This window comes from Thamnophis sirtalis, unplaced genomic scaffold (genome assembly GCF_051295495.1).
Source record: "Thamnophis sirtalis isolate CommonGarterSnake01/CBP01778 unplaced genomic scaffold, rThaSir2_p1.2 scaffold_9, whole genome shotgun sequence".
Taxonomy (NCBI): domain Eukaryota; kingdom Metazoa; phylum Chordata; class Lepidosauria; order Squamata; family Natricidae; genus Thamnophis; species Thamnophis sirtalis.
In genome coordinates, this window is record NW_028261389.1 from 2,040,447 (window position 1) to 2,068,227 (window position 27,781).

A 27,781-nucleotide genomic window follows, 5' to 3' on the forward strand; every position below is an offset into this window, starting at 1 on the left:
AACCTTGGCAACTTGAAGATGTCCGGACTTCAACTCCCAGAATGCTGGCTGGGGAATTCTGGGAGTTGAAGTCCGGACATCTTCAAGTTGCCAAGGTTGAGAAACACTGGTCTAACTGCTAATATGTTCCATGGGCTTTTCCGCATTTTCCAACATTTCCCAATTGTCTGGGCACATCCTGTACTCACCACCACGTGGAAAGGGCTGTTGGGGATCTGCTCGCCTCCGAAACGGATGGTGATGACGTATTTGCCAGGCTCGGGAGCCGTGTAATAGATGTCGAAAGTCCCGTCGTGGTTCTCCACTACGTCGACATCCAGCTCGGCCCCGTCGGGCGTGGAGACCTTGCAGGTGACTTTTCCCTTCCCGGCGGCCTTGGCGTCCACCGTGATCACTGTCTCCTCTCCAATCTGGATGGTGGGACCAAGGCAAGCTCCTACGGAGAAAGGAAGACGATGATTGCAGCCAAGCCCAGAGGCCGCACCTGTCCAGCCCTTAAGACCAAGTCTACAGGTGAAGCTCCCCTTTAAGAAGACGTCCTACTAAAAGCCTATCCTCTTCTTTTAACGACCGCCTAATCTCCTGCGGGGGTGGAGTGTGGGCAACTGAATGGAGCTAGCAGAGTGTTTGAATGGCCAGATGCCCTTCCCTGTTGCCAATGTGGAGTTTCGTTCAGCAGATATATATTCTCAGTGTAAGCTTAAGCGAACATCGCCATCGTTAAATGAACACACAGCAATGGTTAAGCGAATGGGTTGGTCATTAAATGAATCCATTACATCCAATGGATGTTTTTTTTTTCTTGAAAACTGAAAATAAGCACCAGTTTCCGGGGGGGGGGGGACGACGACCAACAAACCCTCTGAGTATAATAGATTCACTGAACGACCACAAATTGCACCAAAAATCATTGCGACTGGGATGCCGAAAATGAGGGGGAGTGGATTGTAGAGAGAGGAGCAGTAGAAAGGAAGGGGAAGTCGAGAAGAAAAGGATGATGGAGGGAAAATAGGAAGTTGGAGAGAGGTAGAAGAAAGAGGTGTATGGAGAGCAGAAGAGCTAATAATGGGTTTTTATCTTTTTGGGTGTTGATGACAAGAGGAACTGATGTAATTTCTACTTAATATAATATAATATAATATAATATAATATAATATAATATAATATAATATAATATAATATAATATAATATAATATAATATAATATAATATAATATAATATAATAGGATATTGGCTATGTAATAGTATACATGTGATAGCCGAGGTGGCGCAGTGGTTAGAGTGCAGTACTGCAGGCCACTTCAGCTGGCTGCTATCTGCAGTTCGGCGGTTCTAATCTCACCGGCTCAGGGTTGACTCAGCCTTCCATCCTTCCGAGGTGGGTAAAATGAGGACCCGGATTGTTGTTGGGGGCGATATGCTGACTCTGTAAACCGCTTAGAGAGGGCTGAAAGCCCTATGAAGCGGTATATAAGTCTAACTGCTATTGCTATTGCTATTGTATGTTATGAAAATGGAAAATAAAGTATATTCAGAAGAAGCTGGAAACCCATCTTTTGCAAAGAGACCCTCCAGAACTTCATTGTTCCCGAGTAAAAGGGAGCTCCAAAATGTTAGGGCGCACGATGGGACAACTGACAATGTTCTGGCAGCCCGTGCCAAAGCTTACCCAGTCCGTGGCCTCCGATGGACACTGTGGACAGAGAGACAGAGACAGACATCAGCATCCTTATCAGAAACCGTTCTTGCCTCCCCCCCCCCACAAGAAAGTGGCCTCTCCAGGTAGGAAGAAGAGCAACCATCTACCTGTCACCAGGCACTTGCTGGCGTCTCCGGCGGGCAAGGCGTGGATGCGGAAGGGCGAGTAGGGGATTTCATCGCCGCCGTATTTGATGGTGATCGTGTAGCGGCCCGTCATGTCTGGGACGTAGGAGACTGTGTAGGTCCCGTCTCGGTTGTCCCGGATGTTGGCCTTCTTGGGTTTTCCCTCGGGGTCCTAGGGGGAGGGGGTTGGGGGAAGAAGCAGAAGGTCTGGTCAAAAGATCGATCCAGTGGTGGGATTCAGCCCATTCGCACCACTCCGGGAGAACCGGAGGTTAACTTTCTGAGCAGTTTGATGAACTGGTTGTCGGAAGAAATCATGAGGGCAGAGAACCGGTTGTTAAATCATTTGAATCCCACCACTGGGTCAACGTGCGATGGAAGGTGAGAATGGTGCTAGAAGGCAGGGCTGGGGAGAGGAGAGGAGGAAGGAGCCTAGAAATGGTCAGATAAAAGGAAGATGACTCCACAAGAGCCGAGGTGGCGCAGTGGGTAGAGTGCAGCACTGCAGGCCACTTCAGCTGACTGCTATCTGCAGTTCGGCTGTTCAAATCTCACCGGCTCAGGGTTGACTCAGCCTTCCATCCTTCCGAGGTGGGTGAAATGAGGACCCGGATTGTTGTTGGGGGCAATATGCTGACTCTGTAAACCGCTTAGAGAGGGCTGAAAGCCCTAGGAAGCGGTAGATAAGTCTAACGGCTATTGCTATTGCTATTTTCCAACCTCAGCAACTTTAAGATGGGGGGATTTCAGAATTTCCCTAGCCAGCATTTGGGCTGACGATCCCAAGCCCCTTGTCCCCCCACCCACCCACCCACCACCTCCCCAAGGGCATTTCTCTGTTGCCACACCCAGGACTAACAGAAGTCCTCCAAGCCACCCCGTCTGTCCCCACAACACTTACCAAGATCTGTACGGTGAGCAAGCCTTCACCAGCGTCTCGGGCGTCGATGGTGAACTCCACTGGGAGACTGGCAGGGATGCCCGAAGCATTGAGACCTGGACCGCTGGCCCGGACTTTGCTGGCATCATGAGCAGGAAGGACCCGGATCTTAAAGGGGCTGAAAGAGGTAGAATCTGTGAGATCAGAGAGGATCTGGCTGGGCCTCTCCTCTCCCCCCACCCCCACAGCCAAGGACCCTTCAAGTGGGGAGGGGACATAGTCATTCTGTCAGGCCTGCAGCAAATCTTTCCTTTTGGATCTCAGGCCTGCCACACTTTTTAATATTCTACTAGGCATTTTCTATGGTGGGAAAATGGGAGGGGGAGATTGTACGGAGTGAAATGCGATGTAGCCATAACAACATTCTTTCTAGAAAGCCAAGGTATCCTTTGTCTCTGCACCTGGCCGGATCTGGATGGGTGGAACTGCCAGCATGGCAAGGGGAGATTGGACCGTGGGGTGGACTTGTGGGTGCGGGGGTGGGGGGCAAGACCTTGAACTTTCAACTGGGTGGGGAAATCCGGGAAGCCTTCAGATTTGGGTTTTCCCAGACGTGCCAACATGGCTCTCTTCATAAATTGGGACTTTGAGCAATACATTGCCTTGGACTCTGATTTAATTTTGGATGCTATTTGGAACCCTGACATATTCATTCATTCATTCATTCATTCATTCATTCATTCATTCATTCATTCATTCAGGTGATGTGAGTTGGGCCTCTACCCAGGGCTCCCAATAACCCCAAAAGGACCTCAGCACCTTGCTTCTGCAGAGTCAGAGGCCAGATCAATCAGACTACAACTCCCATCCCTGACACCCTGCCACTGGGAATGCTGGAGATTGTAGTCTGGGTCACCCAGAAGGCCACCCAGCTCTACAATTCTACAGCAGCAGGTCTCCAACGGACTGAACCCAACAGAGGCCTTTATCAATAAACACCAGGAGAATTCGGTACAGGTGGTCCTCGTCTTATGACCACAATTGAGCCCCAAACACCTGTCTCTAAACGAGACGTGTGTTATGTGAGTTTTGCCCCAATTCACAACCTTTCTTGCCACAATTGTTCAGTGACTCATGGGGGCATCAAGAAAGGATCCGAAGTCCTCCAGCGATCGTAGGAGAAGTTGACCAGGAACCCTTAACGCTCTCACCTGCGTGGTACTTCTTGCCCGCCGTATTTGACCGAAATGGTGTATGGTCCGTCTGTAGCTGGTGTGTATTTCACAGCATGTGTGCCATCTCCGTTGTCACGCACTTCCACCGGCTCAGCCACTCCTGGACAGAGAGGAGCAAAGCATTAGAAGGCATCTGAGGTGGCTTTGGGTCAACTCAAGCCAACTAGAGCAGGATTGACCCATCAAATTCTTAACAGTATATTGGAAGGGACCGTGGAGGTCTTCTAGTCCAACCCTCTGCTCAAGCAGGAGATCCTAGAACGTTTCAGACAAAGGGTTCTCCAATCTCTTCTTGAAAAGTGTTGGAGCTCCCACAACTCGAGGGACACTTGAGGTCCTTCTTCCCAACTTCTTCCCCTCCCATAATCCCTGCTGAACCAACGCTCCCCACACTCAAAGCACCATACCTGAAGGTCCCAGCACCTTCACCTCCAGGGGGGCCAGCCCAGCCTTGCTGCAATCGACGGTGAAGGTCTGGGGGACCCTGGCTCTTACACCGGCCCCCAACCCAGGCCCTGAGCATTTGACTTTGCTGGGGTCAACCACGTCTTTGACAGGAACACGGAAGGGGCTCCCTGGGAAGAGAGATCCACGGTGAGTTCTCAGCAAAAGATCATCCTTTGTGTTCTGACCCAACTCCCCAAACACGACAAGACGTTCATTAGATGCGCCGGCAGCCCCGGCAAAAAGTTTCTCTCTCACCGCAGGCTGACCAGTCCCTCCGGCAGGGAGAGGAAGAGTTGTCTGCCCCATCTATTCATCTCCGCCCCCTGCCTTTCATCCCCAGAGCTCTGATAGGCCTTCGCTAGCAGCGGTGGCTCTTCCGTCCCAAGGACCGGCCCATAGATTTCCACTGCTCTCCTCTCCTCTGCCTTCTGTGAATCAGGCACTGGGCCCAGCTGTTCCTCCTCTTCCTCTTCAGCCACCTCCAGACCTGGGGGCTTTTGACCCTCCATCTGAGGGCTAATGGACGGCCCAGGCTCCTTCTCTGTCTCCATAAGAGCCGAGGTGGCACAGTGGTTAGAGTGCAGCACTGCAAGCCACTTCAGCTGACTATTATCTGCAGTTCAGCTGTTCAAATCTCACCGGCTCAGGGTTGACTCAGCCTTCCATCCTTCCGAGGTGGGTAAAATGAGGACCCGGATTGTTGTTGGGGGCAATATGCTGACTCTGTAAACCGCTTAGAGAGGGCTGAAAGCCCCATGAAGCGGTATATAAGTCTAACTGCTATTGCTATTGCTATCTCTGACAGGTCCACTCAGAGCTCCCAGGTTGCCTTGACGCTGGCCCTGACTCCCACGCCTCTTCCTCACCTGGAGGACCAGCAGTCGACAGGCCACCACACTTTGGCCTCCTTGACCACTTCTGGTTGCTCATCCAGGCTTTCTTGGAGGGGCTTTGAGAAGAAGGCTGGAACTGACCATACCACCCATCACAAGGTGGACCATTCCCAGGAAATCCCATTCTCCTGTGTGCAATTCTTAGGAAGGGGATGATCCGATAAGATTGAACCCCCAGGAGAACGAGAGCTAGATCTATAGTTCCCAAGTTTAATAAAATTTGTATGCCGCCCACTCCCATTGGGACTCAGGACTCTTCTCCGGGGGCCTGCCAGCCGACACTGTCTGGCTGACGGCATCTGAAGGAGGCCCAATCTCTGGGATCTTACTGGCCACTGGGAGGTATGTGGCAGTAGGCGGTCTTGAAGGTACGCTGCCCTAAGCCATGTAGGGCTTTAAAGGTGATAACCAACACCTTGAATTGCGTCCGGAGACCAATTGGTAGCCAGTGCAGCTCACGGAGGACAGGTGTAACGTGGGTGTATCTCTGTGCACCCAATATCGCTCGCGCGGCAGCATTCTGGACTAACTGCAATCTCTGAACGCTTTTCAAGGGTAGCCCCATGTAGAGCGCGTTGCAATAATCCAGCCTTGATCCATAAGTCGAGGACTACCTGCCCCTCCCCCCACCTTTCCTCACCCATCCTCCTCACCCACCTGGGATGGGCCGTCCACCGAAGGTGATGTTGACGTCGTAGTCCCCAGGCGTGAAGGGGATGTACTCCACGCTGCAGCTGCCGTCCTTGTTGTCCTTGCAGGACATCTTGGCCTCCGAGGGGCCTTCGATGGCCAAGCCGAGACCCCCGGTCCCTGCGCCCCTGGGGAGAAAAGGGACCCCTTTAAAGATAGGACCTGCGGGCAAAGCCACCAGGAATCAGCCAGCCCAACGTCCCTACAGGAAGTTCAGCACCATTTGGTGAATTAAAACCAGGATGAAGTGAACGGAATCGATTAGGGTTGCACGCAGGAGACCCCAGACCTCATCAATCCATCCGTCCTGGCGTTCAAAGGTCAGCGAACCCCCCCAAAATGCTGCAGCATAAACACCAGGGGGCGCTGTCTTGAATTTAATCCGTTGTTGATGGTGAGGACTGATGGATTTCTAGCTTCGAATTTGACTCCCTCTGTTTGTTTGTTTTTTAACTTTGCGCTTGTCCCTTTTGTTTAATCTGGTTTTTAACTTGCTTTTTAAAAAAATCTATATCTGTAATAATCATTTCACTGCTTTATCTGTAAGCTGTCTGGAGGCATGCAAATGTAATGGGCGGTATAGAAATAGAAGAGATAGACACACAGACAGTTAGATAAAGATATAGAAAATAGATAGAGATAGATACACAGACAGATAGATAGATACAGATGGATGGATAGATGGATGGATGATGGATAGATGGATGGATGGATAAATTATAGTTAAATAGAGAGGTAGGTAGGTAGGTAGGTAGGTAGATGATAGATAGATAGATAGATAGATAGATAGATAGATAGATAGATAGATAGATAGATAGATAGATAGATAGATAGATATAAGAGATAGATAGATAGATAGATAGATAGATAGATAGATAGATAGATAGATAGATAGATAGATAGATAGATAGATAGATGATAGATAGATACATAGATACATAGATAGATAGATATAAGAGAGAGAGAGATAAGAGAAAGAGAGAGACAGACAGACAGACAGATAGACAGACACAGATGGATGGATGGATGGATGGATGGATGGATGGATGGATGGATAAATGATAGATAATTAGAGTATAGAGATTAGATAGAGAGAGGGGGGGAGGGAAGGAGATTAGATAGACAGACAGACAGACAAAGATGGATGGATGGATGGATGGATGGATGGATGGATACAGACAGATTGATAGATATAGATGGATGCAGAGATAGATGTATTCACAATCAGAAAGAAAATTCCCTCCTTTCGTTTCCATACTTCTCACCCTGTGCAAATTTCCCTTTTTCCATTGCGATGTAGCTTACAATCAGTTTTCAAACGTGGCCACTTGTAAATGGGTGGACTTCAATTCCCCAGCCAGCCATGGGGAATTCTGGGAGTTGCAGTCCGCCCATCTTAAAATGGCCGCCTTTAAAAACACACCAGTTTAAATCCAGTTCCACCCGCAAAGACGAAGGGAGGTGGTTCTGCCTTGAACCCGGGGCCCTTTCTAAAGAGCCAAATCCTTGATGGGGCCTCTGAGAAGGGCAGGGGAGGCTCACCTCGTTTCCACGGTGAAGCGGTTCGACTTGTTCACCAGACCCCCTTCGAGCCCGGGGCCGTAGGCACGGACGCGGCTGGGGTCGCAGCCTTCGGTGACGCCCACCCGGAAGGGGCTCTTGGGCACAGGCACGTCATCATATGTCACCTCCACCAGATGCATACCTGTGAGACAAAGAGGTCAGGTGGGCCTTCAGCCCCTAGGCAATGCCACCTTATCTGGGGCAGAGGGGGGGTGTCTCTGAATTTCCCTTCCATTATTATATTGCTCCCAACATCACTTTCTTCTTTTAACGACCCCATAATCCCTTGCGGGCTGGAATCTGGCCAACTAAATGAAGCTGAGTGTTTACTGGCCGGATGCCTTTCCTGTTGCCAATGAGGAGTTTTGTTCAGCAGACATATATTCTCATTGTGCCCAGAGAGAGAAATATCTGCCTCTACCTAGGATCGAACTCACAGCCTCCTGGTTGTGAGGCGAGAGCTCCACCCCTAGGCCACCCTTGCAAGGAGAAAAATCCCAGTTGTTATAGATTTGTACTTTTTGTATCCAAGGGCCCCAAAAGGGCTCAAATTGAAGCCATAGGAGGGGAGAGAAATGGGAGGAGGTGCATTGGGGGATGCCTTACCATCCTCAAAGGGGGTGTACTGGACCCGGTAGGTGCCGTCCCCATTGTCGGTGATGTAGGTGTCCGTCTTGGCCCCCGAAGGGTTAATGACCCGTACTTGGATGTGGTTGCCACCCGTTTTGGTGAGAGAGCGAGCATCCACTGTGAATTCCGTGGTGACCTCACGCAGGACCCCTGGAGAGAGACAGCAAAGGAGTGAGCAATGCTGAGCACCCCACTTGGTCCTGGGGGGGGGCACCCCTAAAATTTACTTATTTTTTATTAAATTTATTTGCTGCCTATTAAGAACCATCCTGTAGGAGACGATCAGATTGAGGGAGGGATCAAACGCGTTATAAGTCACGAATCCCTGTGTGCCTGCAAGAGATCTAAGTCCAGCCCGCCTTCAAATGCCTTCTTATCTCCCGCTCATTTGCCTTAACAGTGAGTTGGCCAGATTCTTGTAGATAGCTCAAGTTTGCAGTAAATCTTCATACAGCTCAATTTACAATAGTTCATTTAGTGACCGTTCAACACGTTTAACCGCTCCATTGGGCTCAGTCCGATCATCTCCTACAGGATGGTTCTTAATTTTATAATATATTTTCCCTACTTTGGGACTCGGCCGTTTTGTCCTGCCGAAGTAAAATGGCCGCCGTCCTGGTCGTCACAACCTACCTCGAGGTTCCACGCCAGGCCCAAAGACTTTGACGTTGCTGGTGTCCACAGCGGGATCCACGTTGACCCGGGCTGGGAATTTTGGCACGTGGTGCCCGCCGTATTTGATGGTGATGGTGTAGGTGCCCGGGAAGGAAGGAATGTAGGTGATGCTGTAGGTGCCGTCGCTGTTGTTCTGGATCAACACCTCGGCTTTGACGCCCGAATCGGAGATGATCTCGATGGTCAGCTCGGCGTCGCCCGCCTTGGAGCAGTCCACGGTGAAGGTGGCCACCTCGCCCACCTTGCCACGCTCCAGACCGGGCCCGCTGGCCGTCACCTTGGTGGGGTCGAAGACGGGCTTGATGTCCGCCTTGAAGGGGGACCCCGGGATGTGAGTTTCGGCGAAGAGGATGTTGACGGTGTATTCACCGGGCTCCGTGGGCAAGTAGGAGACGGAGCAGGAGCCGTCGCCGTTGTCCTGGCACTCAATCTTGGCTTCGCAAGGACCTTCCACGGTCAAGCCCAGCCCACCCATCCCAGCTCCTTTGGTGTCGATGGTGAAAGGGGCCGGTTTTCCCACGAAGCCCCCCTTCAATCCAGGCCCATAGGCACACACCTAGCAGAGAATAAGGGGAGAGGGCTGAAGTTTACTTGTTTTTTCAATTCACTTCTTCATTCGTTCGTTTGTCCGTTCATTCTTTCATTCATTCGTTTGTTTGTTTGTTCATTCATTCATTCGTTCACCCATTGGTTGGTTGTTTATTTGGACTAGAACTCCCAGTCTCCTGGTGATTGGCCCAATGTCACCCACCTGGCCTTAATGCTACAGATAAGACTAGAACTTAGTGTTTCCTAGTGATTGGCCCAAAGTCACCCAGTTGGCTTTCGTGCTTAAGGCAGGACTGGAGCTCCCAGTCTCCATGTCATTGGCTTTTTCCCCCCCTGCAGTTTCTCCTTCTTTCTCTCTCTCTGTTTTCTTTCTTTTTCTTTCTTTCTTTCTTTCTTTCTTTCTTTCTTTCTTTCTTTCTTTCTTTCTTTCTTTCTTTCTTTCCCTCTTTCTTTCTTCCTTCCTTCCTTTTTCTTTCTTTCTTTCTCTCTCTCTTTCTCTCTCTCTCTCTCTCTTTCCATCTCTCTCTTCTGTGTCCTTTCTCTCTCTTTTTTTTTTCTTTCTTTCTTTCTTTTTTTCTTTCTTTCTCTTTCTTTCTTTCTTTCTTCCTTCCTTCTTTCCTTCCTTTTTGTTTCTTTCTTTCTCTCTCTTTCCATCTCTCTCTTCTGGGTTCTTTCTCTCTCTGTCTTTCTTTCCTCCTCTTTTTCTCTACGTCCTTTCTCTTTCTCTTTGCCTCTCATTTCTTCCTTTTTTCCTTCCTTCTTTCCTTTCTTCCCTCTTTCCCCTTTTTCCATTTTTAATCTTTTCTTCCTTCTATCTTTTTTCTCGCCTTATTTACAAGTCCCTGTTCATTTCTAATCTCTCTTCCTTGAAAGTTTAATAAACTTATGGTTAAAAAGCAAGAAACTGCAGAAGGGCATCCAAATCCTAACCCAGTTCCCACCCCCCCACCCCAAGGCAATCTCGCCCCCCCTCCCCTTCTGACATGCTGCAGCCTTGAACCTCTCAGGACTGGAGCTGACCTTGGTTGGGTCTGGGGGCATCACTGCCTCGACAGCGAAGGGGCTTCCAGGCACAGGATTCCCATCGTAGGTGACGTCCACCTTATACTGGCCCTCCTCGGGTGGCATGTACTTCACCGAGTGGACGTCGTTGGTGGCCCCGGTCTCCACCTTGCAAGGGATGGGCCGGCGGGAGGGAGAGCTGATCTTCACGTCCACCTGCCCCTGGCCACCGGCTCCTCGCGTGTTGACCGTAAATTCTTGGTCCCGACCCACATCGACCTCTGCGCATGGACAGGACAGGAGAAGTCAACACACTGAGTTCTGTCAAGATGAGCCCTGCTGGCGCAGAGGTTGGAATGCGGTATTGCAGGCTGACTCTGCCCACTGCCAGGAGTTCGATCCTGACCGGCTCAAGGTTGACTCAGCCTCCCGTCCTTCCGAGGTTGGAAAAATGAGGAGCCAGATTGTTGGGGGGGTCAAGAGGCTGACTCTGTCAAGCGCTTAGAGAGGGCTGGGAAGCACTGGGAAGCAGTATATAAGTCAAAGTGCTATTGCTAAGTGGGAGGGAGGGAAGGAAGGAAGGAACGAAGGAAAAAAGGGAAGGAAAAAAGGAAGGAGGGAGGAAGAGAAAAGGGGAAGGAAGGAAGGAAGGAAGGAAAGAAAAGGGAAAGAAGGAAGGAAGGAAGGAAGGAAGGAAGGAAGGAAGGAAAAAGAGGAAAGAAAAAAGGAAGGAAGGAAAGAAGGAAGAAGAGAAAAGGGAAAGGAAGGAAGGAAGGAAGGAAAAAAGGAAGGAAGGAAAAAGGGGAAAGAAAAAAGGAAGGAAAGAAGGAAGAAGAGAAAAGGGAAAGAAGGAAAGAAGGAAGGAATGAAGGAAGAAAGGAAAGAAGGAAAGAAGGAAGGAAGGAAAAAGGGGAAAGAAAAAAGGAAGGAAGGAAAGAAGGAAGAAGAGAAAAGGGAAAGGAAGGAAGGAAGGAAAAAAGGAAAAAAGGAAGGAAGGAAAAAGGGGAAAGAAAAAAGGAAGGAAAGAAGGAAGAAGAGAAAAGGGAAAGAAGGAAAGAAGGAAGGAAAGAAGGAAGAAGAGAAAAGGGAAAGAAGGAAAGAAGGAAGGAATGAAGGAAGAAAGGAAAGAAGGAAAGAAGGAAGGAAGGAAAAAGGGGAAAGAAAAAAGGAAGGAAGGAAAGAAGGAAGAAGAGAAAAGGGAAAGAAGGTAGGTAGGTAGGTAGGTAGGAAGGAAGGAAGGAAGGAAGGAAGGAAGGAAGGAAGGAAGGAAGGAAGGGCTGTGGTGACACAGTGGTTAGAATGCAGCATTGCAAACTAATTATTCTGACTGTCAGCAGTTTAATCCTGACCAGCTCAAGGTTGACTCCGCCTTGCATCCCTCCCAGGACGGTAAAATGAGGACCCCGGTGGTTGGGGGCAAGAGGCTGACTCTGTGGACTCTGTTTAGGCCAATTGGCCCCAGATAAGAATCAACAGACTTCAAAGGGGAGGGGAGGGGTTAATGGGCTTCGGTTTCTTGTTTCATCAACTCAAACTGATGACGCATTTGACTCCGCCCACAGACTCAGCCTGCTCCTCTCCTACCACAACCCAGCGCTCCAACTCTCCCAGCCCTTTCAACTCAACGGCACCTAGCGAGTAGACCCAAGGTCAAACTTACTGTTGTTGAGTCCTTGCACTTTCACCTTGCCAAGGTCAAGAGGGGGCGCCACGTAGACCGGGAAGGGGCTCTTGGGGATGGCGTCACCGCCATAGGTCACTGTCACCACCATGTTTCCCTGATTAATGGGGGGGACAGGAATATATTATGTAAGATCCCACAAAACCTGCAGGTGAGTGAAAGATTCCCAGGACAGGTGGAGGTTGACTAGAGAGATTGTCCCCGCCCCCTGCCTTTGATCCCCAGAGATCGGGTGGGGCTTCTCCAGCAGCGGTGGCTCTTCTGTCCCAAGGACCAGCCCATAGATTTTCACTGCTCTCCTCTCCTCTGCCTTCTGTACATCCGCACGTCAGGCACTCAGGGATCTTCCGTCCCAAGGACCGGCCCATAGATTTCCACTGCTCTCCTCTCCTCTGCCTTATGTACATCCGCACATCAGGCACTCAGGGATCTTCTGCCCCAAGGACCGGCCCATAGATTTCCACTGCTCTCCTCTCCTCTGCCTTCTGTACATCCGCACATCAGGCACTCAGGGATCCTCTGTCCCAAGGACCAGCCCATAGATTTCCACTGCTCTCCTCTCCTCTGCCTTCTGTACATCCGCACGTCAGACACTCAGGGATCTTCCGTCCCAAGGACCGGCCCATAGATTTCCACTGCTCTCCTCTCCTCTGCCTTCTGCGCATCTGCACATCAGGCACTCAGGGATCTTCCGTCCCAAGGACCGGCCCATAGATTTCCACTGCTCTCCTCTCCTCTGCCTTCTGCACATCTGCGCATCAGGCACTCAGGGATCTTCCGTCCCAAGGACCGGCCCATAGATTTCCACTGCTCTCCTCTCCTCTGCCTTCTGCACATCCGCACGTCAGACACTCAGGGATCTTCCGTCCCAAGGACCAGCCCATAGATTTCCACTGCTCTCCTCTCCTCTGCCTTCTGTGCATCAGGCACTGGGCCCAGATGCTCCTCCTCTTCCTCATCAGCCACCTCCAGACCTGGGGGCTGTTGACCCTCCATCTGAGGGCTGACGGAGGGCCCATGTTCCCCTCCCTTCTCTCTCTCTCTCTGCCAGCCACATTCCCTCTCCCCCCTCGGAGCTCCCAGATTGCCCTGATGCTGACCCTGACTCCCACGCCTCCTCCACCGGTTCTGAATCGGCTGCCAGAGGGGCCGGCGGCTGAGAGGATCACCACGACACCACCAGAAGTAAGGAGAAGAGCTGAAGAGCCTCGCTCACCTGCTGCACAGCTGTGTATTTGACCGTGTAGGAGTAGTCGTGATTGTCGATGATCTCGAAGTCACGCACCACCTCGCCCTTGGTAGCGCCGACAAAGTGGACGTCCAGCTTGGCTTTGCCCGCCCCCTTGGTGAAGACGGTGAAGTGAGTGGGCTTCCCAACCTCCACGCCTGGGGAGGAAGCGCGGAGAATGGGGGTCAGATTTCACCTTTCCCTGGCTTGCAGGAGACACGGCGTGGCGGCCACGTCTCCAGGGGACCCAGCTTGGGGGGGGGGGGCCTCTGGCCTTTCCGCAGAGCCAAAATTTGCACCCTCTTTTAAAAGAGGGATGATATAATAGCAGTGCTCCAATAGTTAATTGTCATAAAGTTAGTCATAAAGAACAGAGCAGAACAGAATAACGGAAGGGACCTTGGAGGTCTTCTAGTCCAACCCCCTGCTTAGGCAGGAAACCTTCTACCACTTCAGACAAATGGCTATCCAACATCTTCTTAAAGACTTCCAGTGTTGGGGCATTCACAACCTCTGGAGGCAACTTCTGTTCCACTGATTAATTGTCCTCACTGTCAGGAAATTTCTTCTCAGTTCTAAGTTGCTTCTCTCCTTGATTAGTTTCCACCCATTGCTTCTTCGTCTACTCTCAGATGCCTTGGAGAATCCCTCTCTCCCTCCCTCCCTCCTTCCTTCCTTCCTTCCTTCCTTCCTTCATTCCTTCATTCTTTCCTTCCTTCCATAGAATAAAATAGAATAGAATAACAGAGTTGGAAGGGACCTTGGAGGTCTTCTAGTCCAACCCACTGCCTAGGCAGGAAACCCTGCACCACTTCAGACTAATGGTTGCCCAATCCCTTCTTAAAAACAGTGTTGGAGAATTCACAACTTCTGGAGGCAACTTCTGTTCCACTGATTAATTGTTCTGACTGTGAGGAAATTTCTCCTCTGTTCTAAGTTGCTTCTCTCCTTGATTAGTTTCCACCCATTGCTTCTTCATCTACCCTCAGGTGCCTTGGAGAATCCCTCTCTCCCTCCCTCCCTCCCTCCCTCCCTCCTTCCTTCCTTCCTTCCTTCCTTCATTCTTTCCTTCCTTCCATAGAATAAAATAGAATAGAATAACAGAGTTGGAAGGGACCTTGGAGGTCTTCTAGTCCAACCCACTGCCTAGGCAGGAAATCCTACACCACTTCAGACTAATGGTTGCCCAATCCCTTCTTAAAAACAGTGTTGGAGAATTCACAATCTCTGGAGGCAACTTCTGTTCCACTGATTAATTGTTCTCACTATCAGGAAATTCCTCCTCAGTTCTAAGTTGCTTCTCTCCTTGATTAGTTTCCACCCATTGCTTCTTGTCCTGCCCTCAGGTGCCTTGGAGGATAGCTTGACTCCCTCTTCTTTGGGGCAACCCCTGAGATATTGGAAGACTGCTATCATGTCTCCCCTGGTCCTTCCTTTCATTAAAAGAGGTGGGGGGTGGGGGTGGTATTAACATCTCCCCCAAAGCACCTAAAGGCAGGACAAGAAGCAATGGATGGAAACTCATCAAGGAGAGTAGCAACCTGGAATTAAGGAGAAACTTTCTAATAGTGAGGACAGTGGAACAGCTTGCCACCAGAAGTTGTAGGTGCTCCATCCCTGGAGGTTCTCAAGAAGAGACTGGATAGCCATTTGTCTGGAATGACATAGGATCCCCTGCTTGAGCAAGGGGCTGGACTAGAAGACCTCCAAGGTCCCTTCCGACTCTGTTAATCTAATTATCACAGGAGGTTTTCAAGAAGAGAGTGGAGAACCATTTGTCCGAAATGGTAGAGGGTCTTCTGCTTGAGCAGGGGGTTGGAGACCTCCAAGGTCCCTTCCAATTCTATTATTTTATTAGGGGCAGGGGTGAAATTCAGCAGGTTCTGACAGGTTCTGGAGAACCGGTAGCGGAAATTTTGAGTACTTCAGAGAACCGGCAAATGTCACTTCTGGCTGGACCCAAAGTGGGGACGGAATGGAGATTTTGCAGTATCCATGCCCACCAAGCCACACCACGCCCACCAAGTCACGCCCACCAAGCCACACCACACCCACCAAGCCACACCACGCCCACCAAGCCATGCCACGCCCACCAAGCCACACCACGCCCACCAAGCCACGCCCACCAAGCCACGCCATGCCCACCAAGCCACACCACGCCCACCAAGCCATGCCACGCCCACCAAGCCACACCACGCCCACCAAGCCACGCCCACCAAGCCACGCCATGCCCACCAAGCCGCATCCCTCCACGCTCACAGAACCAGCACTAAACAAATTTGAATTTCACCACTGGTTAGGAGGATATGCACAATGTCCTTTTGTGGGGGGGGGTCACTCACCTGTCCGATTGAGGCCCGGCCCCTCAGCCTTCACTTTGCTGGCGTCATGGGAGGGGTCCACTTTAATGTGGAAGGGGCTGATGGGGATTTCCTGCAGGGAACCAGGAGAAGAAGAAGATAAATCAGGAAGGAGGGTCCCGGGATGGGCACAAAACCTTAAAAGGGGGGGGGAGCTTATTCCTTGGCTCCTCTGTTCTTTTTCCGTGGTTAAATGCATCAGGATCATACATGAAGTTGCAGCGTAGAAGGTTGATCGCACAAGAACCTGGCCAACTCAAGTTCAATACTAAATGGGTGCCAGGTAAGGACCAACTTTAAAAAACGATGCAAGTGGAATTACGACAGGGAAATAAAATGTGGAAGAGGAAATTTATTTTGATGTAAATATAAAGGTGGGAATGCTGGAATGTCACCACCCCAAAAATCCTTCAGCAAAAGAAAATTAAGCAAGGACAACAACGGAAGGAGGAAGGAAAAGAAGAAAGGGGAAAGGAAAAGAAGCGAGGGAAGGGAAAAGAGAGGAGGAGAGAGGGAAAGAAAGTGACAAAATTAGGGGGCCAGAGAGGAATAGCAGTAGACTTATATACCGCTTCATAGGCCTTACAGGCCTCTCTAAGCGGTTTACAGAGAGTCAGCATATCATCCTCACAATCTGGGTCCTCATTTTACCCACCTCGGAAGGATGGAAGGCTGAGTCAACCCTGAGCCGGTGAGATTTGAACCGCTGAACTGCTGATCTAGCAGTAGCCTGCAGTGCTGCATTTAGCAATAGCAATAGCAATAGCAGTAGACTTATATACCGCTTCATAGGCCTTTCAGGCCTCTCTAAGCGGTTTACAGAGAGTCAGCATATTGCCCCCAACAATCTGGGTCCTCATTTTACCCACCTCGGAAGGATGGAAGGCTGAGTCAACCCTGAGCCGGTGAGATTTGAACCGCTGACCTGCTGATCTAGCAGTAGCCTGCAGTGCTGCATTTAACCACTGCGCCAGTGCTGCATTTAACCACTGCGCCACCTATATCGAATGCCGTCGATATAGTTTACTTGGACTTCAGAAAGGCATTTGATAAGGTAGACCATAACCTACTACTAGATAAAGTAGAAGAATGTGGGTTAGACAGCATCACCACCAGGTGGATTCGTAACTGGTTGACCAACCACACTCAACGTGTCGTCCTCAATGGAACCGCATCTACATGGAGGGAAGTAGGCAGTGGGGGACCCCAAGGCTCTGTTTTGGGCCCAGGACTCTTCAACATCTTCATGAGGGAATAAATGGGGCACTCATCAAATTTGCAGATGACACCACGGTGGCAGGAATAGCCAACACTTCAGAAGACAGGCTCAAGATACAGAAGGATCTGGACAAACTTGAACATTGGGCACTATCTAGCAAATGAAGGGAGGAGAAGAAGAGAGGAGGAGTAGGGGAGAGGGAGGGGAAGAAGAAAAGGGGACGGAGAGGAGGAAAGAAGAAGGTAGAGAAGGGAAGTTGGGAAGAAGGAAGGAGTAGGGTTGTTGCAAAATAAGATGGAGATGCGGGGTGGCATGGAAAGCGATCCCAATGGTGTTTTTTTAATATTTTTAAGCAGATTGTGCTAAATGCTAGAAGTCAACAGATAAATGTTAATAGTATCTACGAGAATGTATATTTGTGAATGTATATGGAAAGGAGCAAAATATAACTTTTTTTTAAAAAAAGGACCAAGAGAATTTCAGATTGAGAACATTTGTGGGAAGGTAACAATTCTAGGCTGGCGATGCCCTTAACTCCACCTTCTGCTGCCTTTTCTCCTACAGCTCTGAAAGAAATACAGTATATGGCTAAAATCACCCAACTGGCTTTTCATGGCTAAGGTAGAACTGGAACTCCCTGTCTCCTGGTTTGGCCCAAGCTCACCCAGCTCGCTTTCATACCTAAGGCGAGACTAACATTCACCATCTCTTAGCGACAGGCCCAAAACCACCCAGGCTGAACTAGAACTCATCCTCACCCAGTTTTTGTAATTGTAATTTAATAAATTTATATGCCTCCCAATCCCGTAGGACTCCGGGCGGCTTACAAAAAGAAGATTAAAGATAAAAAGTTAAAAATAGGAAAAGAGAAAACAAATTTAAAAGCAACGCACCAATACACTCAATCTTGGTGGGGCTGGACCTCGTTGGTGTGGTCAACAGCCCCAGGCCTGCCGGAATAGCCAGGTTTTAGTGGCTTTACGGAAGGCCGAGAGAGTGGGAAGGGTCCGGATCTCTATGGGTAGATCGTTCCACAGGGCTGGAGCAGCTACAGAGAAGGCCCTCCCCCGGGGAGCCGCCAGCCGGCATTGTCCAGTCGACGGCACCCGGAGAAGGCCCAACCTGTGAGATCTTATCGGCGCCAAAACCACTGGACCAAATTGGCCATGAAGTCGTGCAACGTGGCGATGGAGAAGGAGAAGAAGAACCTTCAAAGATCCAAATCTTTGGATTCAGATCACTGGTCCTAAGGACACATCTGGCGTAGGGACGGGGGTCCCACGGTGCCATGAGCCTTACCTGGCTAGCAAAGAGCACCATGATGGTATAACGCCCGGGGCCTGGAGGTGTGTATTTCACTGTGAAGGTGTCGTTATCATTCTTGATGATGTCAAAATCGATGTCGGCTTCTGCTGGGCCCACCACCCCAGGGGCACATTTGATCCCGATGCTCACGTCTCCTGCAAAGCCAAAATGAGATTAATGGTCTAGAGCAGCGTTTCTCAACCTTGGCCACTTGAAGATGTCCGGACTTCAACTCCTAGAATTCCCCAGCCAGCGAATGCTGGCTGGGGAATTCTGGGAGTTGAAGTCCAGACATCTTCAAGTGGCCAAGGTTGAGAAACGCTGGTCTAGAGAGTTTGCGGACAAGGTCATCGCTACTCCAAGCCTCCGCATGATCTTGGACGGTCTCTGCACCCAAAAGGATGAAGCTTCCATGAGTTTCTCCTGGACAAGTCAAACGTCTGATTGTTGGCTTGTCCAGTTTGAATCCTTCCAGAAAGCCTGGCTGATGGAGCTCCATCAGAAGGATGGAAGACATCAGGAAGTCTTCCCCAACTGGGTGGGCCTCCAGATTGCTGCTGGGGATGATGGGGAATTTAGTAGGACAAATCTGGAAAGGGTGGACAACATCAGTGTCTTCCTATAAAGAAACCAACGCTTCTCCACCCGGGGCCACTTTAAGATGGGTGGACTTCAACTCCCAGAATTCCCCAGCCAGCCTTGCTGGGAGTTGAAGTCCACCCATCTTAAAGTGGTTCAGGTGGAGAAACAGAGTTATGGAACCCACCAGAATCTAACAAAAAAGGATTGTCTTGGCAAAAGATGTGGTTGAAGGATCAGAATTCAAAGGTGGGATGCCTTCTCCAGAATGGACACCTTGGGAGGTGGCTCTACCCAACAACGGTTGGACTAGAAGACCTCCAAGGTCCCTTCCTACTCTGTCCTTCTCTTAACGTTCATGGTTAGCTTGATCTCATAGCCTCCCATGGGTTCTCAGATTTGGGGGGGGTCACCTTGGCCAGCCTCGCTGCAGTCCACAGTGAAGTAGGTGGGTTCGCTGGCCTTCAGCCCGGTTTTCTCAACTCCAGGACCATACACCTTGACTTTATCAGGGTGGCTACCTTCTCCCACGCTCACCTGTGAAGAGGAAGAAAAGCAGACAGATGAAGATGCATGAAGAGCAAAACAGAATTATGGAGTCAGCTAGTCCTTGGCTTACAACGGTCCATTTAGGGACCGTTCGTAGTTGCTACGGCACTGAGAAAAGGCACCGAGGACCCTCCCTCACACTTAGAAGCATTGCGGCATCCTCGTGGTCACCATTTTTAAAAAATATATATTGGTCAGGATTCAACCAGGGAGGACATTTGAGGTGGACCTCAAGGTACAACGGTTCAGTTAGGGACCGTTTAAAACTACAACGGCCCTAAGCCAGATGAGCGTGATGGGAAGAAGAAGCTGGTTGGTTGCCTCCATAGGCTAGGAGACCTTCCCATCGCTAAGCTTCCGCAGACAATTGGTCAGGGATCTCCTACCTGTCCATGGGTGGGTGGACACACTCCTCCCTGCTCCCCACAGGACAGAAGATGGCCAATAACCCCTCCCCCTAACTGTTCTGACCCAGCTCCCCCAAAACCACGAATCCTCTGAAGTTAACTCAGAGCCAGCAGCCCCAGCAAAACGTTTCTCTCTCACTGCAGGCTGACAAGTCCCTCCGGCAGGGAGAGGAAGAGTTGTCTGCCCCATCTATTCATCTCCACCCCCTGCCTTTCATCCCCAGAGCTTTGCTAGCAGCGGTGGCTCTTCCGTCCCGAGGACCGGCCCATAGATTTCCACTGCTCTCCTCTCCTCTGCCTTCTGTACATCCGCACGTCAGGCACTCAGGGATCTTCTGTCCCAAGGACCGGCCCATAGATTTCCACTGCTCTCCTCTCCTCTGCCTTCTGTACATCCGCACGTCAGGCACTCAGGGATCTTCCGTCCCAAGGACCGGCCCATAGATTTCCACTGCTCTCCTCTCCTCTGCCTTCTGTACATCCGCACGTCAGGCACTCAGGGATCTTCCGTCCCAAGGACCGGCCCATAGATTTCCACTGCTCTCCTCTCCTCTGCCTTCTGCACATCCGCACGTCAGGCACTCAGGGATCTTCTGTCCCAAGGACCGGCCCATAGATTTCCACTGCTCTCCTCTCCTCTGCCTTCTGCACATCCACACATCAGGCACTCAGGGATCTTCCGTCCCAAGGACCGGCCCATAGATTTCCACTGCTCTCCTCTCCTCTGCCTTCTGTGCATCCTTGCGTCAGGCACTGGACCCAGCTCTTCCTCCTCTTCCTCATCAGCCACCTCCAGGCCTGGAGGCTGTTGACTCTCCATCTGAGGGCTGACGGACAGCCAAGGCTCCATCCCCCCCTCCCTCCCTCCCTCCCTCCCTCCCTCCCTCTCTCTCTCTCTCTCTCTCTCTCTGCCATCTCCATTCCCTCTTCCCCGTCAGAGCTCTCAGATTGCCTTGATGCTAACCCTGATTCCCACACCTCCTCCTCCTCCCTTGATTCGGCTGTTGGAGGGGCGGGGGGTCGACAGGCCACTACACCAACACACTTCTCCATCCTAGAGTTACTCACCCGGAATGGACTCTTGGGGATGTTGACACCTCCCCAACTAATGATGATGGTGTGCTTGATGGCCTTGGTGGGGACGTAGACACAGGAGAAGGTCCCATTGCCATTGTCCTTGACTTTGATGTCAATGGGGACGCCTTCTGCATCCTAGGAAGAAAAATTATCCTTGGTGAAAACCAACTCCTAAGTTACTCCTAGGTGGTGAAAGAAGCCCTTGGCCCATCCTGAGGATCCTAACTAGAGGTTGCTCAGGTTGAAGTGTCATCACTTCAGACAGGGCGCTGGGAGCGATCCTGGGCTCCCTTCTTCAAATGAGAGGGCCAGCTTGGTCTAGGAGTGAAGGCAGCAGGCTAGAAACCGGGAGACGGTGAGTTCTAGTCCTGCCTTAGGCAAGAAAGCCGGCTGGGTGAGCTTAGGCCAGTCCCTCTCTCTCTCTCAGCCTAACCCACCTCACAGGGCTGTTGTTGTGGGGGGAAATGCAAAGAAAGTCTATGAGATACGTTCACCACCTTGAGTTGCTTATAAAAATAATAGATTCAGAATGAAAATAAAATAAAATTAAATGAAAATTAAATTAAATCAAAATAAAATAAAATAAAAAATATAAATACTAAATTAAATTAAAATTAAAATAATTAAAATTAAAATTAAAATTAAAATTAAAATTAAAATTAAAATTAAAATTAAAATTAAAATTAAAATTAAAATTAAAATTAAAATTAAAATTAAAATTAAAATAATTAAAATTAAAATTATTTAATTTATTAAAATTATTAAAATTGAAATTATTGAAATTATTGAAATTATTGAAATTATTGAAATTATTGAAATTATTGAAATTATTGAAATTATTGAAATTATTGAAATTATTAAAATTATTGAAATTATTAAAATTAAAATTATTAAAATTAAAATTATTAAAATTTAAATTATTAAAATTTAAATTAAAATTAACATTAACATTAACATTAACATTAAAATTAACATTAAAATTAAAATTATTAAAATTAAAATTAAAATTAAAATTAAAATTAATTAAAATTATTAAAATTAAAACTAACTAAAACTAAAACTAAAACTAAAATTAAAATTAAAACTAAAATTATTAAAATTAAAATTAAAATCCCAAACAAGGCCTCCAGGCTTCCACCCATCCCCAGCTGACCTGAGCATAGATCTTGAGGGCTGCTTTCCCGGCCCCTCGGGCGTCGATGGTGAATTCGGCCGGTTTGTTCACGATGCAGCCCACCGGCTCCAACCCGGGACCAAACGCTTTGACCTGCCAGGTGGGGAGAGGGGGGGAATTGAGACCAGCCTCAGCCCAGCAGCCCAACGCCTGGACCCCCATCCCCACCCACCCCCCTCTGACGGAGACCTGGCGGGCGAGGAGAGGCTCACCTTCTCGGGGAAATACTCGTTGGTGGCCGGCAGGATGTGGGCGATGAAAGGGCTGTCCTGAATGTCCTCGTCATCACAAATCACGTGGACGGCGTATTCACCCGGCTCAGTGGGCCAGTACCGCACGTCGCACGAACCGTCTCCTTTGTCGTCGCACTCGATCTTGGCCTGCGAGGGACCCTCGATGGAGAACCCTGCAAGGGGGGGATTGAGGGGAGCAAAGAATTAGGAAAGAGCAGGGAAGGGAGGGGTCACTCTTGAGGTCAGACTGGCAACATTCACTGAACAACGGTCTCGGCTCAATTGTGGTCGTAAGTCGAGGACAACCGGCATTTCTCTAGACTCTGGACGGGAGGAAGTTTGACGGTCTTCCTTGGCTCAGCTCATCCACCAGTTAAGCCCACCGTCTCCCCCTCCCTGCCAGTCTCCCGTCCCTGACAGTCCTTTGACGTACCCAGCGTGCCCACTTCGGTGCCAATCGCCTCCACAACGAAGTCCGCGGACTTTCCCACCATGCCGGTTTCCAGGCCGGGACCCCAGGCCCGAACCTTCTGCAGCCCAGCTTCCGGTGCCACCTGCACTTCAAAGGGACTGAAAAGAAGAGAGGAGGGGTTGGGTCTAGTGGTTAAAGCGCCAGGCTAGAAACCAGGTCACGGGGAGTTCTAGTCCTATCTTAAGCACAAAAGATAGGTAGGTGACTTGGGCCAGTAACTGGGGGACTGGGAGTTCTAGTCCCGCCTTAGGCATGAAAGCGGCTGAGTGACTTTGGACCAATCACTGGGAGATTGAGAGTTCTAGTACCACCTTTGGCATGACAGCCGGCTGGGTGGCTTTGGATCAATCACTAGGAGATGGAGAGTTCTAGTCCTATCTTAAGCACAAAAGATAGGTAGGTGACTTGGGCCAGTAACTGGGGGACTGGGAGTTCTAGTCCCGCCTTAGGCATGAAAGCGGCTGGGTGACTTTGGACCAATCATCAGGAGATTGAGAGTTCTAGTAAAACCTTTGGCATGAGAGCCGGCTGGGTGGCTTTGGATCAATCACTGGGAGATGGAGAGTTCTAGTCCTATCTTAAGCACAAAAGATAGGTAGGTGACTTGGGCCGGTAACTGGGAGACTGGGAGTTCTAGTCCCGCCTTCGGCATGAAAAATGGCTGGGTGACTTTGGACCAATCACCGGGAGACGGTGAGTTCTAGGAACGCTGCACTAGAAGCGTAAGACGGGGGGGGGGGGGAGGGCATCAGTAGAGTGGTTGTGGGTCTCAAGACCGAAATCTGCCCTACCTCCTTGGAATGGCGTGGCCGCCCCACGTAATCGACACCACGTATTTTCCGGGCACTTTGGGGTAATATTCGCACTCGTAAACCCCGTCACCGACATCTCGCACCTTCACCGGCTCCTCTGTTCCTTCTGGGGCGAAAAGCACAAGAACTTCGTTAAAGCTTCCCTCCCTCCGTGCAAACGAGTGAGCCTTCGCATTCCTTTGGAAGCATCGCTAAGTAAGGAAAGGAGACCACTAGGAGATCCCTGGGTGGGGGGAGAGGATCAACCTTCAATGTCTTTGTAGCAACTTATGAAAGCAGCCGTAGCTTTTTTTTTTTACAAGGTTTACAATAATTTGGCTACAGGAAGTCCTCGACTTGTGACCGTAGTGACGGTTCGAAGTGACAACGGCACTGGAAAAACAGGGACTTAGGACCGTTTTTCACACTTAACGACCATTGCAGTCTCCCCGCAGTCACGTGATTTGCATTCGGGTCCTCGGCAACGGACTCATATTTATGGCGCTGGCAGTGTCCCGGAGGGGGCGGGGGAGGGTGTCACGTGAACCCGTCTTACGACCTCCTGACAAGCGAAGTCCACGGGAGAGCCAGATTCACTTAACAACGCCGTGGCTGATTTCACAGCTGCGGTGATTCCCTTAACAACGGTGGCAAGGAAAGTCGTAAAACGGGGCGGGGCAAAGCTCACTTCCCACTTGTCTCACTGAGCAACGTAAACCGCGACATGAATTTTGGGACTCAGTTGTGGTCGTAAGTCGAGGACACAACCGGGGAACATTTCTTGCAACTCCGAGACCACCGTGAGGTCCCTTGTGAGAGAAGGAGGAAGAAACTCATAACTTACTCGGCCCTTTGACCAGCACCTTGAGTTCGCCTGTGCCGGCTCCCTTGGTGTAAACCTTGAAGTCCGCCACCTCCTTCACGCGAACCCCCTTCGGCTGGAGACCCCGGCCCATGGCCCGGCAGGCGCTGGGGCTGCAGGCTGTCAAGGGGACAAAAAGCATCTGTCAGAAGGAGAGAAAAGAGGGAGGGGAGGGGAGGGGAGAAGAAAAAGGGAATGGGAGGGGAAGGAAGGGGGAGTGGAGAGAAGAAAAGAGAAGAAAAAGAGAAAGAGAATATAGTATATGGAATTTATAGCATAGGAAAGAGAAGAGGAGGAGGAGAGGAAGGGAAGAAGAGAAAAGAAAAGGGAAGAGGAAGAAAAGAAAAGAAGAGAAGGGGAGGAGAGGAAGAGAAGAGAATATAGTATATAGAATTTACAGTATAGCATAGAAAAGAGAAGAGAAGAGGAGGAGGAGGAGAAGGGAAAAAGATAAAAGAAAAGGGAAGAGGAAGAAGAGAAAAGGAGAGGGGAGGAGAGGAAGAGAATATAGTATATAGAATTTACAATATAGCATAGAAAAGAGAAGAGGAGGAGGAGAGGAAGGGAAGAAGAGAAAAGAAAAGGGATGAGGAAGAAAAGAGAAAAGAGGAAGGAAAGAAGAGAAGGGGAGGAGGGGAAAGAAGAGATGAGAAGAGAATATAGTATATAGAATTTGGAATATAGCATAGAAAAGAGAAGAGAAGAGGAGGAGGAGAGGAAGGGAAGAAGAGAAAAGAAAAGGGAAGATGAAGAAAAGAGAAAAGAGAAAAGAAGAGGAAGGAAAGAAGAGAAGGGGAGGAGGGGAAAAGAAGAGATGAGAAGAGAATATAGTATATAGAATTTACAATATAGCATAGAAAAGAGAAGAGGAGGAGGAGAGGAAGAAAAGAAAAGAAAAGGGAAGAGGAAGAAAAGAGAAAAGAAGAGGAAGGAAAGAAGAGAAGGGGAGGAGGGGGAGAGAAGAGAATATAGTATATAGAATTTGGAATACAGCATAGAAAAGAGAAGAGAAAAGGAGGAGAGGAAGGGAAGAAGAGAAAAGGGAAGAAAAGAGCAAGGGAAGAGAATATAGTATATAGAATTTAAATTTAGAATTTAGAATAAAGAGAAGAGAAGGGAGAGGAGAGGTTGGATCCCTGCGTGGATGGATGGAGGGGAAGGAAACGCCAAACATTTGTGGTGCTAGAATTCACCCAGCACCACAAAGAGACTTGGAAGAACCAAACCCAGATTCGCACTCAGGGCCAAGGAGCAGCCCCCCACCCAGCCCCCATGCGCCCCGCCAGATACGCCAGCGCCCTTAGCCGAAGGAGAGAGGAGAGGCCAAGGCCGAAAGGGCCTCCTGTGCTGAGCACGCAGGGCGGAGAGGAAGGACTTACCTCCGTTCCCTTTAGTGACCGTTTCAAGTTACGACGGCACTGAAAAAAAGGGACTTAGCCCTGTTTTGCCCAGGATCATTGCAACAGTCACGTGATCAAAATTCAGACACTTGGCAACTGACCCACATTTATGACGGTCACAGTGTCTCGGGATCACATGATCCCTTTTTATGATCTTCTGACAAGCAAAGTCAAGGGGGGAAGGCAGATTCATTTAACAACTGGGGCAAGAGAAGGAGGGAGGGAGGGAGGAAGGAAGAGGAAGGAAGGAAGAATAGGAAGGAAGGAGGAAAGAATGGGAAGGAGGGAAGGAAGGAAGAATAGGAAGAAGGGAAGGAAGGAAGGAAGGAAGGAAGGAAGGAAGGAAGGAAGGAAGGAAGGAAGGAAGGAAGGAAGGAAGGAAGGAAGGAGGAAAAAATGGGAAGGAAGGAGGAAAGAATGGGGAAGGAAAGAAGGGAGGAAGGAAGGAAGAATAGGAAAGAGGGCAGGAAGGAAGGCAGGAAGGAGGAAAGAATGGGAAGGAGGGAAGGAAGAATAGGAAGAAGGGAAGGAAGGATGGAAGGAAGGAAGGAAGGAAGGAAGGAACGGAAGGAGGAAAAAATGGGAAGGAAGGAGGAAAGAATGGGGAAGGAAAGAAGGGAGGGAGGGAGGGAAGGAGGAAAGAAGGAAAGAACAGGAAGGAGGGAAAGAAGGAAGGAAGGAGGAAAGAACGGGAAGGAGAGAAAGAAAGGAGAAAAAAATGGGGAGGGAAAGAAGGAAGGGAGGGAGGGAAGGAGGAAAGAATGGGAAGGAGGGAAAGAATGGGGAGGAAAGAATTGGGAGGAGGGAAAGAAAGAAGGAAGGATTTTTCCAGCTCCCCCCAAAATAGGAAAAAGGGAGGGATGGAAGGTTATGATTGGATTAGCAATTATTCAGGAGGAGGGAAGGGCGGACAAGGGGAGAGAGAAAACGGCAGGAGGGGGGAGTGGAGGAGGTCAAAGGAGGGAGACCCCTCCCATCCCCAAGAGCTCGGCCCCAAAGATGGCGGCTCTGCCCCCCCACCCAATTGCTGGGCTCCAGGCCACGGTTGTGGGGGGGGGGTGGTTCTCATGCCATGCAGGGCACCAAGTCACAGCACCAACAGCCAACAGCACAGCAGGAGCATGCCAAGGACCCCCCCCTCTTGTTGCAGTCCACCCTCTCAGGTCGAATCATGCCACCCCCACCTCCTTTTTCCAAGCAAAACCACCAATACAGGCAGTCCTCGACTTACGACCACAATCCAGCCCAAGATTCCCGTTGCTAAGTGAGATGGTTGTTAAGCGAATGTTGGCCCCTTTTACGACCTTTCTCATTTCAGTCGTTAAGCGAATCCCTGCCTAAATTAGTCACACGGTTGTTAAGTGAATCCGGCTCCCCCCCCCGCTTTGGATTATACTCGTCAGAAGGTCGCAAAAGGGGATCGCGTGACCCCGAGGGCACTGCCACCGTCATAAATATGAGTCCGTGGCCCAGAGCGTCCATATTTCGCTAAGGATGCTGCTAAAAGGATCCTGTCGCTTCGTTTAGTGCCACTGTAACCTTTGAACGGTCACTAAACGAACAGTCGTAAGTTGAGGACTGCTGTTCTAACCGAGGCTTCCCGAGAGCATGAAGCCAACTCCTGGTCCTGACAAAAAACACTTTTATTAATTCCGTCTGTGAATTCTGCTCCTTCACATCCAGCAAAGTCTTTCAAAGGAGGATTTACGGTCACAGACCTTATCTGGCTTGGAGAGCTGCCAGGCCGAGATCTGCAGAACTTGGCAAGGAGTCTTGGAGATTCAAGAACCAATGAAGGGAACTAATTGTCTCCTGCAAACTCCACTCCCCTTTCGCTCCTCTTTTATGTCCTCTGGGAGGGGCCATTCACCGTCCACCTGTGGCTTTACTCCCAAGTCGACTCCTGTTCTTTAGCTCTTCCCTTCCTCTGGCCGCTCTGCACATGTGCCCACTGGGAACAGGCTCCAGCTGTTCTTCTGCCCCACTGATGTCTGACTCCGAAGGCAGCTGATAACTGTCGGACGGCCCCAGCCCCCTCTCTGCCTCCGACACAGA

At 49.9% G+C, this 27,781-nt stretch overlaps 1 protein-coding gene across 1 annotated transcript in view; it reads right to left on the bottom strand.

Annotated features, from left to right (window-relative positions):
* FLNC (filamin C) overlaps window positions 1-27,781 on the bottom strand; it is a 70,140-nt gene that overhangs the window by 24,649 nt on the left and 17,710 nt on the right. Inside the window, 22 exon segments of the mRNA XM_087722516.1 lie at window positions 189-436; window positions 1,671-1,694; window positions 1,808-1,997; window positions 2,727-2,883; window positions 3,917-4,040; window positions 4,348-4,515; window positions 5,938-6,098; window positions 7,513-7,675; window positions 8,140-8,313; window positions 8,797-9,394; window positions 10,408-10,670; window positions 12,050-12,167; window positions 13,287-13,456; window positions 15,641-15,731; window positions 18,177-18,337; window positions 19,175-19,298; window positions 20,786-20,929; window positions 21,948-22,061; window positions 22,181-22,374; window positions 22,635-22,771; window positions 23,465-23,591; window positions 24,309-24,446. Of these exon segments, the coding sequence (XP_087578642.1) occupies window positions 189-436; window positions 1,671-1,694; window positions 1,808-1,997; window positions 2,727-2,883; window positions 3,917-4,040; window positions 4,348-4,515; window positions 5,938-6,098; window positions 7,513-7,675; window positions 8,140-8,313; window positions 8,797-9,394; window positions 10,408-10,670; window positions 12,050-12,167; window positions 13,287-13,456; window positions 15,641-15,731; window positions 18,177-18,337; window positions 19,175-19,298; window positions 20,786-20,929; window positions 21,948-22,061; window positions 22,181-22,374; window positions 22,635-22,771; window positions 23,465-23,591; window positions 24,309-24,446 (3,788 nt within the window).